We start from the raw sequence: 13,337 nt of genomic DNA on the forward strand, positions 1-13,337 counted from the left end.
TTAAAGTTTTCTAGAACAAACATTTTTACATATGGCATCAAATTGGGAGAAAAACTGTCAGAAACTTTTAGTGAAACTGGCCAATATTGTGAGAATTTCAAATGTTGGCATTTTATCTTTTAATCATAACATTTAATCATAACAGTTGACACTGTTATGGTTCATCTGCTTTGTAACCCTATTATTTATTTATTTTAAAAGATTTATTTATTTATCTGGGTACAGTCAGAAGTGTGGGAGGGTGAGAGAATTCACCAGAGCCAGAGTGGAGAGCAGAGCAGGCAGACTGATGAAATACACTGCTGAGGGGAGCAGTGGGTGGCAGGAGAGGTCTGCGCTCCATGTGGGACCCTCATCCAGGGGCCGGGGATCGAACCAGTGCTTCAGAGGCTGCGGGCAGCTTCGCAACCCACCGCTCAACAGCTGTGCCACTGGGGAGGCCCTGGAACCCTATTTATTTTGAGTCAGATTCAGGGGACTGCCTGAGACTAAGACCTTTATAGCTATGAGTTATAAATAGGGTGGCTGTATGTCCTATTTTGCTAGGAAAACTCAGTTTATGCTAGTAGTTCCAGAGTAATTATCAGTTGCAGTTCCTTTTACTCTCAAAAGAGTTTTAGTTTGGATGGTCTATTGTATGCTCACCCAGGGTATAAAGGTCAGTGTATTCATATAAGGCAGCCTCTGTTTCTGGGCATTTCAACACGATAATGGAACACTGAAAGAACCTAACATGCTTAAGAAAAGAGAAAAAGTACTTTATAATTTTGAGACTCCAGAAATCACATAATATTTATGGATCTTGTCCTTGCAAGTTTTTGTGGCATTAACATGGAATCTTTTCTCAATGTTGACTTGATTAGTACTTTAAAAAAATAAAGCACTCTTTGATTAAATCATGTAATCGTAATCATGGTGACAGAGGACGAAAGGGAGGTAGACCAATAAGATAGAAAAACCTCTCCATTTTGTATTCAGGTAAGTATCAAGTGATATTTTTAAATAGTCTAATTAAAACATAAATTATTCTTATCAGAGTTATTTTCATATTCTCCATGCAATTGTTTCAGCAATACACATAAAAATCATTGTGCAATCTGTAATCTCTCAATTTGCAAAAAGAGTCTTACTTTGTAATTAAACTGGCTCACAATTCTGTGATAACAAACTCAAATCTTAATTCTTTTGGCCACTTCTTGGCATTTGTGACAGCTTAAACAATTCCTTATATCATAAGTAATAATCACTAATGATTAGCAGGAAATTTTAAACTATTCTCATTAAAAATTACCTAGGTCAGAACAGGCTTCTGTCTTTATGACTTCTGTTTTCCTAAACAACTCCTAAAGTGTAATTATAGAATTATATTTAAATGCCAATCCCTGGTGTATCTTATTTCTTTATTTGAATTTGATGTCAGTCCAAGCCCTTTATTAGAAATTCCAGCAGTCAAGATAGGTGACAATTGACATTCACAAAAGGTACGCAAAATTTTCTATAAAAACCAGTAAAGGCCAATAATGATTTTTGAAATGAGTATTTTCCTGCAATGAGACTAACTCAAATCAGTTTCAATAATAATTTCCCACTTAATGCATATCTACGGACAAAGGGGCAGGCATACACTGTTCACACATTTGTTACAATCCTTCAGGAAGGTATTAATAACTTTCAAAGCCTTAACATGTGGTTCCTTTTCCAACCAGTGGACACATGTGTACAAACTCATAGAGAAATAAATGGGGATCTATGCATAAAGGTATATGCAGGGATGGTTAAAATAAATAAAAAACAATTTTATCTGTCTATCAATACCTAGTAATAGGGGATTAAAAAATATATTGTTGCTAACCCATAACACTACACTACCATTAAAAATATTGATATAGATCTATACTGACAGACAGGGACAGATGATCATTATTTGCAAGTAAATGAGATAAACTATGTGTATATTTGCTATTCAATGGTTAACACACACTATTTGTTAAGTATGCCAGGCACTTTTCTAAGACTTCATCTGTACTATGACATGTAGGCATTATTATTTCCATTGGATAGAAAAAGAAATTGAAACACAGAGGTTAAATTGCTTGCCTGTGTAGTCCTGTTAGGTCACAGAGGTGGGATCAAAGCTCTTTGGTCTCTGGTCCTAGCTGTGGTATAACAGCCACCCCAGTTTTTTATTCAGTGTCCCTGCCCATAACTAATATGTATGCATGCATTTATATGTTTTTGCAGAAAAACATGGTTATTTCTGAATGTGGAATTATGAGAGGTCTTTTGTTTTACTTTCTATATATTTGAAATTTATTTTTTCCTAGAATAAACATGTACTACATGTATTGATATAATAAAATTTAAAAAAGATGTCAGACACTTTTAATGAAAGTGAGTAATTTTGTGACATTTTCAAATTTTTCCAAAACACTTTGAAAAGCTGTATATATACACTTACAAATACATTTAATCTATAAAGGAGAAATAAGAGCAGAATTTACTGACAGATGATACCCAAGATCCAACTCATGAACATAACTCTTTTGACATCTTACATCATTGTCTTACATTGTTAGTTAACAAGCATTTACTTTTGCTTTTCCAACTAAATTTTAAGTTCTTTGGCATCCACCACAATACCTACTATGTACCTGCATGCAGTGAGTGATAGGTAAGATTATGTTTAATTAATAAATGATTTAATTATTTGTTAATAGACATCAAATGATGAAGATCGCCAGAATCACAAGAATTCATACTTGAGTTTAACAGTCTACAGGATCCACTTGCTGGAGGTGCAAACTCTCCTGGGTTCCTTTCTGGGAACTCAACTTCTCTTCACCACGGTGGAGAAAATAAGGAAGACCTGACAGGGACTCAGTACTTAGGTCAAACTTCTGAGTGTGAGTAGCCCAGATTTTTATTAAGCATCCATAGCTTTTTAATAAGAGAATAATATTTTTAAGAAACATTTCTTCCAGAATACACCTTTGCATGCGTGGACTATTAACAAAAGTAATTTTAATTGTATCAATATTAGTATGTATCTTCCACCTACTTACTCCTTATGAAATTTTCTTCAGTCTCATCTGCAATACTTAGTAAAGCACCACCTTGCATCTGGCATGAAGAATGTGCCTCACTCCAGGACAGAGATGAAAGTAGGTTGAATTGGTAGCAAATGTGTGTGTTGAGGTCCTTCTCCCATACAGCATCACAACCCACCTCTGCAGATGCTGGAAACAAAATCCATTAAAACAGTAACTGTAATTGCATTTTATCTCTAAAGCAATATATTTCTAAGATGAATTTGAATGAAATGATTCTAACTTGCAGCCTCTAAAGCCTCAGAGCCTTATCTGTTCCTGATTAGGTCTCTATGATGAAATCCATATTGACAATCCATTGGAACTAAATTGTTAAACTCTTTCAAAATTTAAAGGAAATTCAAGAAATGATCATTAAAGAAGCTCTGATCATTTCTGGGAAAATAATAGAAACCAATTTTTGGAGAAGAAAACAGAAATGAAGGATTTGTGAATATAACATTCATTTCCTTCAAAACTAGTCATTTACAACTTTATTCTGAAAACTGTATGAATGGAAATGTTTATTTGAGAGAGGTATAAGTGTTGTTTTAAAAGGCTTTCCCCACCCCCCAAACCAAATTCTAGATGGCATAAAAGGGACACAGTAGGAATATGGGTCTATAATGAACACATTTTCAAATAAACATTGAGAACAGGAACATTGATATTTAGTTTAAGAAAATGAAAAGAAGCAAAATGCATGTGTAAAACATTGTCCAAGGATTGTGCTAAGTATGCTTAAAAGTAAATTTAATGAAGTATGAACTGTGGCTCTGAATCTGAAGTTTATTGAAACAACAGAAAATGATGACCTAGTTTGGGTGTTTTTGCTAAAATTTAAAATCAAACCATACATGAATTAAGCAGACAGTAGAGTTACCTGAAATCAAACTCAACCAAAGAATTTCAAATGTAGAAAATGTGAGCCATGCTGTAGCAAGAGCACAAATGATGGGTAGGTGATGTACTCAAAACTAGAACAGTCTTTCCCAAAATGGAATAGAGAGTAATTCAACTTTAGGAGTCCCCTAAGAAAATCTGGGACATAATGCATATATAGCGTCTACCGGGAAATTCATTTTAGCATATTAAGAGCTCTGAGATTCTATAGTAAAGAAATTGCTAGATTTAAATCCAGATTGTTTCAAACATATTTGACAATGAGATCTTTTCTGTTTTGATTTTTTTTCCCCTTAATATTTAGCTGGTTTCCTTGGGAATACGGAAACTTTGTTTTCATGTCTGGTTGCAATGTCATGTCTGGTCCAGAACTGAGTTAATTAAGCAAAAGTTATCGGTTCCCATATATAACGTTATCTATGGGGTTTCCTGACTAACACAGGTATTTACAGAAAAATCCAAGAGTGAAGGAGGGCAGAAGACAAGATTATCACCAAGTAAACCTGAAGGAAAGGAAAGGGAAAGAGAGGAGGGAATTTTTAGTAATCATCTTGCTCTGGTGAGTAAAAGTTCTCCATTGACTTTCAGTTCTTGTAGATTGTCTTCAGTTAAAATGCTAGGCCATTGCTGAGATAGGCAATGCAATAAAAATTATCAGAGGTCAGTTGAGCCCCAGTGTGGCAACCAAGGCCATGGGGGAGGAACAAGAACTTACAAAATTTCAGTGTGTTGAAAATCCTTTAGTCAGCTAGTAAGAAAAATACCAATCCCTTGTTCTCAATCACAGACATTCTGAATCAGTAGATCTGGAGTAGAATTGGGAAGCTACATTTTAAACAAATTCCTGATTCTAAGGCCTATGTTGCGCAAAACAAACACTGGGAAACACTGGCTTAAAAAAGAAGTTTAAAGCACTTTTCCAAGGAGTGTAGGTGTAAGTAGCCTTTTGCCACTATCAGATAGTAGGATGTCAGAAGGAGACATGAAGTGAGAGGACATCAGAAGGAGAGTTCTTATCTCTTGCCATGGGGAAAGATTGGACAGTTGAATCTAATTGTAAGCTCCAGGTCACAGCCTTGAGCATGGTAAGAAAAGATATGGAGGATACTTCATTTGACCTCATTCTAATTTTGCCAAGTTTGTCCTGTACTTTCAATAAGACATAGAATGCTCTATGTAAATGCAATCTTTTTTCTTTGTAGTAACTTCCCGGAATTCTATACCTTAAACAGTTACAGTGAGAGGCTTGCAGGTGAACTTGTCTGTACTGCAGTTTGTTGGATCTCCCTAGTTTTGTGTTATCTGTGCCAGTTCTCAAGGTTAATCAAAAGGAAACTTCCAGTCAAATGTTTGCAACAGCTGTCCACATTCTCTTAACTGCTAAGTTTATTTGTCATTGAAATTTGGTTTTAACTAATTTTTTTTCTAAAGATTTGTTTATTTATTTATACAAGCACTGGGTACAGTCAGAAGCATGGGAAGGTGAGAGAACTCACCAGAGCCAGAGTGGGGAACAGACGAAATACAGGCAGACTGACGAAATACACTGCTGAGGGGGGCAGCAGGCGTGGCAGGAGAGGTCTGCGTACCATGTGGGTCCCTCGCCCGGTGGCCAGGGATCGAACCGGTGCTGCAGAGGCTGTGAGCAGCCTCACAGCCCAGTGGTCAACTGCTGTACCACCAGGGGAGGCCCTAACTAATTTTTAACTAAAATATAAGGATTTGCATGTCCATCCAGGTAGACACAAGTTCTCACTCTACATCTTTAAGTCAGTTGCCTGTCACTCCATGGATCTTGTTTGAAAGTTATAGGGTAACAGATGGAATGAAAGTACCATTCTGGACTTAGTGCTTGGATGTGCTAACCTGATTTCCCTTTAGAACTGAAGGCCTTATTTCCCCAGATGCCAATAGATAACTCTCAATGTCAAGCCTCCTTCAAGGATCATCTTAATTTAGATTTTTTTCCCCTCTCTCCCTACCCAAGGGCAACCAACAAACCATAACAGGTCATTGCAAGACTATAAACCCTTCACTCACCCCAACTAGAGGCATATCCAACCTGTGAACACCTCATAGGGTCAGTCAAGGGGTCATCAGGTCTGTATCAAGCTCCCTCTGAACATTCCTGCTCTCTTCCCTCTTCCTTCCTTCCTTCCCATATGTATTGATCTCCAGAGCACTCCCTGAGATACCTTGGAATGTTCATGTCTGCCTCAGATTACCCCCTGGGAACCCCACTTAGCACAGGCTCCCATCTTGGCCTGGGGATGGGGCTTGGGTTGCAATTGTGTATTCTTAGTTCTGCTTCTTCATGTATTGTCTCTCTAGGCAACTGAAAATGCAAGATTGAAAGCTGGTGTCTCAGGTCCATTCCATTATTCCATTTGACACATTGTCTTGATTATGATAATTCTGCACAAATTTTGAAGTTGGAAAATGTAAATTCTCCAACTTTGTTCTTTTTCATGGTTATTTTAATTGTTCTGGATGCTTGGAAATTCCACATGAACTTTAGTATGAACCAATCAATTTAAACAAAGAGGCTGGCTAGAATTTCCATGGATATTGCTATAGTAGTGCCATTTTTGCAGTCTTCTGATCCCATGAACGTGGGATCTTTCCATTTTCATTTTTTAAAAAAAGATTTTATTTATACCAGAGCTGGGGTATAGGTCAGAGGTGCGGGAGGGTGAGAGGATTCACCAGAGACAGAGTGGGGAACAGAACAGGCAGACTAACTGAAATACGCTGCTGAGGGGAGCAGCAGGCGAGACAGGAGAGGTCTGCTGCGCCATGTGGGTATCTCCCTGGTGGGCCGGGAATCAAACACACGCTGCAGAGGCTGCGGACAGCTTCACAGCACTGTGCTCAACCTGCTGTGCCACCAGGGAGGCCCTCTTTCCACTTTTAAATGTCTTCTTTAATTTCTTTCAAATGTGTTTTATAGTTTTTGGAGTATAAGTTTTTTACTTCTTTTGTTAATTTTTCTCCCAAGTATTTTATTTTCTGATGCTACTATAAATGGAATTTTCCTCATTTAATTTCTGAATTGTTAATTGCTATTGTATTAAAATACAATTGATTTTTGTATATTGATCTTGTATCCTGTGGCCTACTGAGTGCATTTATTAGTTGTAGTAGATTTTTAATGGATTCCTTAGGGGTGTATGTGTGTGTGTGTGTGTGTGTGTGTGTGTGTGCATAATATAAAACCATGTCATACTCAAATTAAGATAGTTTTACTTCCCTTTCCATTATGGATGCCTTTTATATAATTTTCTTATCTACTTTCCCTGCCTAGAACTTTCAGTATAATGTTGAATAGAAGTGAGAGCTGACATCCACATCTTATTCCTAATCTTAAGGGGGAATGTTTCAGTCCTTACCACTAAGGATGTTCACTAGCGTTTTCATAGCTGTACTGTATCAGATTGAGGAAATTCCCCTCGTTCCTAGATTTTTGAGGGCTTTTTTTTCATAAAGGGGCCTATTTTGTCAAATGTTTTTCTGCATCTGTTGAGATGATTATGTTGTTTTGTCCTTTATCCTATTGATATGGGCATTACATTAATCGATTTTCAGATTTTAAACCAATCCTGCATTCTTGGGTAAGTTCATTTTGTTCATGGTGTACAATTCCTTTTATATGTTGTTGAGTTCTGTTTGTTAGTATTTGGTTGGGGGATTTTTCTTCTTCAGCAGAAGAAACATTGGTCTTTAGTTTTCTTTTCTTGTAATGTTTTTGGTTTTTGTATCTAGGTAACATTGACTTCATAGAATAAATTGGAAAGTTTTCCCTTGTCTGCTCTTTTCCCTTTTTTTTTGGTCCACTCATCTGGAAAATAGAGTAGTCCTTGTTAAAACCATCAGTGACCTACATGTTGCCAAATGCAGTGGATATTTTCAGTCCTTGTCAAATCAGACTTTTAATGGCATTTGGGAAATTGAGGCTGCTTCTCCTTGCTGACACACTCACTTTTTTTGACTTTACATGCCTGACTACCCTTTTACTTCATGGTTGCCCCTTCTTAGTCTCCTTTGTGGCTTCGTTCTTCTTTACTCAAATTAAGACTTGAGGTTTTAAGAGATGGCCCTGAGTCCCTTTCCTTTCTTTTATATACACACTCTGGACTATTTATACCCCCCACCCCAAATCCCTTTCCCAATGCTCAACTATATAGAAATCTTTTGCCAAGTCCATGTTTCCAACCGTTTGACTCAAATAGAACATACTTCAACCTGAATGTTTGATTTTTCTCTTTCAAATCTGTATAAACTTAGCTATGCAGATCAGAAGCCTGAGATCTTAATTAACACCCCACTTTCTCCCTTATCCTCCAAGTCTGTCCTTATGTGAGGAGTCCAACTCCTGGTCAGAAACTGATGTTTGATTTTTAGCTCTCACTAGAGTTAATTACCAAGGCTTTATCTGACAAGCCTCATGGGAGGAGCTGCTCTCCCCATGCCAGATTGGTACATAGCCACATACAAAAGCAATCAGATCATTCCAGAGGTTGGCATCCTAAAAATATTTTAAACCAAGCATGAACATATAATCAGATAGAACTAGCTGTGGAATATATAATCAGATAGAACTAGCATCGTCCAAAATTGCCTCTCAACAAACTCAGAAAGACTCATATATATTCTTTTTATTACAAGTGAGGATATATAGTGACAGTTCTTTTGTCACATACCTCAATGTTAGTATGTTTGTGTTTATCTGTACTAAATTTAAATTTTGTGCACTCACAAACTTAAAAAAAAGCAGCTTTATTTTATATTGAAATACTAGACATTTGGGCCTCCCCGGTGGTGCAGCCGTTGAGCGCTGGGTTGCGAAGCTGCCTACAGCCTCTGCAGCGCTGGTTCGATCCCCGGCCACCGGAGGCGGGTCCCACATGGCGCGCAGACCTCTCCTGCTGCCCGCTGCTCCCCTCAGCAGTGTACTTAGGTCCTTCTGCCTGCTCTGCTCCCTGCTCTGGCTCTGGTGAATTCTCTCACCCTCCCGCGCTTCTGACTATACCCAGTGCTTGTATAAATAAATAAATAAATCTTTAAAAAAAAAAAGTGAAAAAAAAAAAAAAAGAAATACTAGACGTTTCCATGTAATAAAGATGGGATACAGAAGTATGAGTCTTTATTATGCTCACTTCTCTCCGTCCTGTCCATTGGTTGACCCCATGGAAAGAGCTATCAGGTTGCTCAGATTTCAGTCTTCAACATGTCATTTTGAGTTATGTTGGGCACCAGGAACTAAAAGTACAAGAAAGGAAGAAAACTGGAACTGTAATTGAGCACTATACAAATAAACATGCTCTCTGCTGGTTGTGCTAAAGGTCAGGAGAGCTAGAATCTGGCAGGTTGTCAAGCAGAGGAAACTTCTGAACTGTAGGAAGATGAACAAATAGATAGTCTGGGCAGCGAAAACCCTTAGTGCCACAAAACCCAGGCTGAGAAACCGTAATTGGCTAAAAGTGACAGAGGATGGTGACGGAGCTCCTCATAGAACTGCAAAGAGAGTATTGTAATTTACAAAAGTGTACCTAGTATTAGGGCCATGTGAAATACATGTTAATTTAATAGTATTAGCTTATTTATTTTTAATAATGACATCTATTAGAGATGAAATGGAAAGAGAAGATGACAAATAATGTAACATATGATTCCAGAATCCAAGGAAAGCAGGGGTTACATGTATATACATCCACATACATAATTTAGATTCAAATGTAGAAGGGTGATGATCTGACAGTTATTAAATAATGAAATGTTTCCCTGCTGGTTGGTGAATAGCTGCTGTCTTGAGCTCCTCAAATATTCCTTGCTGCCCTGTAACTCTCCTGCCTTCTCATATTCCAGCAGTTAAGGAGTTAATAGAAACAATGGGCCTCCAGGACTGCTAATGCCTACACTAAGTTCTCTATTTAATTTGGTCAATAGCCCAAATCATATTGACTGCTAATGTCTTAATATCATCTATGTGTAGATGCATGTTGCATAGAATTACATGAATTCTATCAATTGTCTGATGAAGAATTAGCTGCAACAGGATCAGCCACACCATTTGTCAGAAATACAATGCTGGGGTCCCACAAACTGAGCATACCGTGTCTCTGACAAGGGCCAGCCTATCCCCGGGTGGATCTACAGCATCATATATAATATAGTCTACATTTTCTGCCATGTATTCATACATCTAGATGCCAAAGGCTTTGAGGAGAGGGTTCTAAATCCTAATATTCTTAGTGTTCACTACTATGCCTAGCCTACTGTTTATTTACAGACAATAAAGAGTAGTCATGACACAGAAATGCATGCTGAAAGGATAAGTCAAATTTTTAAATTTTATATATTTTTTACATAATTTTTCATTTTTGTACAATGCATGCATTTTCACCTCAGTTATAGTCCCCATGAAATTCCCACCACCCATTCACCCGTGATCTATCACCATGGTCCCTTGTGCTCTTCCCACCCTTGTTTTGATCCTACTCCCTTCTCCCCTGCTGCAGAATGTCTCTAGTTTATAATTGCTTGTTGATTTTGATTTTTACTCTATTATAATTACTTTCTTTTTCCTGATCCCTTATTTGGATCCTCTACATTCCTCCTATAAGTGAGACCATCTGGTATTTTTCTTTTTCTGAAAGGATAAGTTAGATTTGATGATGATGTGATAGTGATGACACTGATGCTGATGTCCATGGCTAATCCTGATGAATGCTGACCATGTGCTGGGTACTCTGTTAAGTGTCTTAAATCTACTATCTAATTGGACCTTCCCAATAATCCTAGTATGTACCATCAACTCCATTTATGATGAGGAAACTGAAACTCAAGATCTCATCAATGGGAGGAAGCAGAACTTCAAACTTGGTCTGTCTGATTTCACAACCTATAGCTTTCTTATTCACTGGTCGGATTCTTTAGAGTTGATCTCTTCAATTTTTTTTTGTTTCAAATTCATTTGTTGCCTTTTATTATATATTTGGAGGATAAATAGGCATGGAAGATGAAGAGAGGGTAAAAGCCATGTTCTCTGACTCACAGGAACCAAGGTGAAGGAAACTGACTATAAAAAGAGGAAGGTATATATATATATATATATATATATATATATATATATATATATGTATTCCCCAACACTTCAGAGACATTAGAAACTTCTTAGCTAAATAAAAATAAAATAATAAAGTATTTACTGGAAAAAAAAGCTAGAACATTGCAGCTGTCACTAGATCTTGAAAATCAAGTTAAGAAAAGAAAAAGATTTTGAGATGATGGCTAAAACCCTAGTAGTCAGGGAAGGGATGAGAAATTGATGAGAAATAATGAGGGCAACTGAGATTTTAGAGAGATCATCAAGGTGCCACATGATGCCTTGACAGTGTACAAGACAAGCAGTCTGGTAGTGGAGAAATTAAGGCAGCTCACAAGTGTAAGTGGATTAAAAGGAGAACTGAGTTTTATATAAATTCAGGTTTGTTTTGAAGTATTCAGCCCAGAAGCTGGGATTAATGAGATCACAGAGTATTATAATTTGATTCCAGTTAGAGCATCCTTATGCACCGAGCTTAATGAAGAACAACTAATTAACATCTTTTGAACATGAAGGAAAAAAGGAATAAACACCAAGATTGTCTTTTCAAGGCAAAAACAAACATGAAATCAAAATCTGGATAAATGGAATCAGAGTGCTTATTCAGACCTCAATGTATCAGTCCCTGTGCTTTCCTTTAGAGACAGATAACTTTCTAATCATCTCTGATTCATTCATGACATATGGAAGAGGATAGATCTGATTCTTACTGGGATCTGGGCAAAAGCCCCACTTCTCGTCTCTCTCATATCGGCTTGTGGTGGCGCACCAGAGCAAGTGGTCTTCCCGCCCTTCCCGAGTGCACTCGTGATGCCACTGCTGGTTATACTGGAAGGGGAACATGCACGGGGTCCCGTGGGCATTCCCTTTGATTGTGTACAAATCTAGGAGAAAGAAAAATACAAAGTCAAGTTAAGTATTCTGTCAGCCTTCTCTTTAGAAACTGTCATATCGCGAGTACCTACGGAGAAATTAAGGGCCCTCATGTCTAGTGTATGTGAAAGTGCGCAGCTGATATTGGAGTCAGAGGAAGTAGTGTGTGCTGAATGGTGTGTTCATTTATTTCTTTTCTTGTTTACTTACTGTGGTGCACTGCTATAGTAGCATACATATTTGTGAATGGATAAGAAGGAAAATTAAGCAGAAATATTACTTTAAACTATTTTCCCAAAACTATCAGTCATCAGCATCTGAACCTCAGGTGCTTCATAGAAATTTATGAGTTTATTCATGCAGCACATCTTTATCAAGCACTAGGGATAAATTAAGTGCTGGGGATATATTAAATACTGAGGATATATTAGTGAACTAACAAAGGTTTCCTTTGACATGGAGCTTCTGTTCTAGTGGGGAGAGACAAACAGAATGCAAATATACAATAAAACATATCTTTTCATGTCGTATTAAGTGCCACAAAAAAAAAAAAGCCAAATGCCAAATTAGGGTAAGAAGACAGAATGATTCTGTGTGTGTGTGTGTGTGTGTGTGTGTGTGTAAGAGAGAGAGAGAGAGAGAGAGAGAGAGAGAGAGAGAAAGAGACAGAAAGGTATTAATTTAGAGAAGGTGGTCGATGAAGGCTTTTTCATGTAAAAAATGGGTAAATTAAAGATATACGTTTTCGAAAAGAGCTGTTCTTGCAGAAAGAACTGCAAATGTAAATGACCAGTGAAAAAATGAGTGTGAGGTGAGTGAGAAAATGGGGTAAATGGGAAGTGGAAGTAGAATTGGGCCTCGGGTGTTTGCTCAGAAAGGATCAGCTTTGTTACATCATGGACTTTGGCCTTTACTCTGGGGCTTGTGGGAAGTCACTAGTGGGTTTAATGGAAAGGTATTATGATCAGATTTCTATTTTTAAAATGGGATGCAGTGTGGCAAACAGAAGCTGCATAGGGAGAGGGCAAAGTGGGAAGGTTAACTGGGAGGTCACTTCAGTAGTCCAGGAGAGAGATGACAGTGCCAAGGCGGCTCCTACCTGCATTCTTGGAGTATTTCAACAATTAATCATCCTTGGCCTTAAGCAGGAAACAGTAATATCTCATGACTCAACTGGGACTTTCTATTGTGAGGGGGTGTCTGGCCACTCTCAATTGAGTCATAGGTCCCAGAGCAAAATGGCCACCAAGGAGATACACCTTTCCCTAAATTGACAAGGCCAAGCTCACACCACATTACCAGCTCTAGAGATGAAGGCTGTTTAGGAAATACAGGTATTTTAGAACACATCCTTTCATTTCAGTCCTCTG

At 37.7% G+C, this 13,337-nt stretch overlaps 1 protein-coding gene across 1 annotated transcript in view; it reads right to left on the bottom strand.

The window, feature by feature from the left end:
- Nucleotides 1–13,337, bottom strand: part of PLA2R1 (phospholipase A2 receptor 1) — a 100,460-nt gene that overhangs the window by 69,677 nt on the left and 17,446 nt on the right. The window contains exons 3-4 of the mRNA XM_037523407.2: nt 11,805–11,978; nt 3,063–3,236 (exon numbers count right to left, since the gene is read on the bottom strand). Coding sequence (XP_037379304.1) covers nt 3,063–3,236; nt 11,805–11,978 — 348 coding nt within the window. The remainder of the gene's footprint in view (nt 1–3,062; nt 3,237–11,804; nt 11,979–13,337) is intronic.

This window comes from Talpa occidentalis, unplaced genomic scaffold (assembly GCF_014898055.3).
Source record: "Talpa occidentalis isolate TD23 unplaced genomic scaffold, MPIMG_talOcc4v2.1 talOcc4.3, whole genome shotgun sequence".
Lineage (NCBI taxonomy): Eukaryota > Metazoa > Chordata > Mammalia > Eulipotyphla > Talpidae > Talpa > Talpa occidentalis.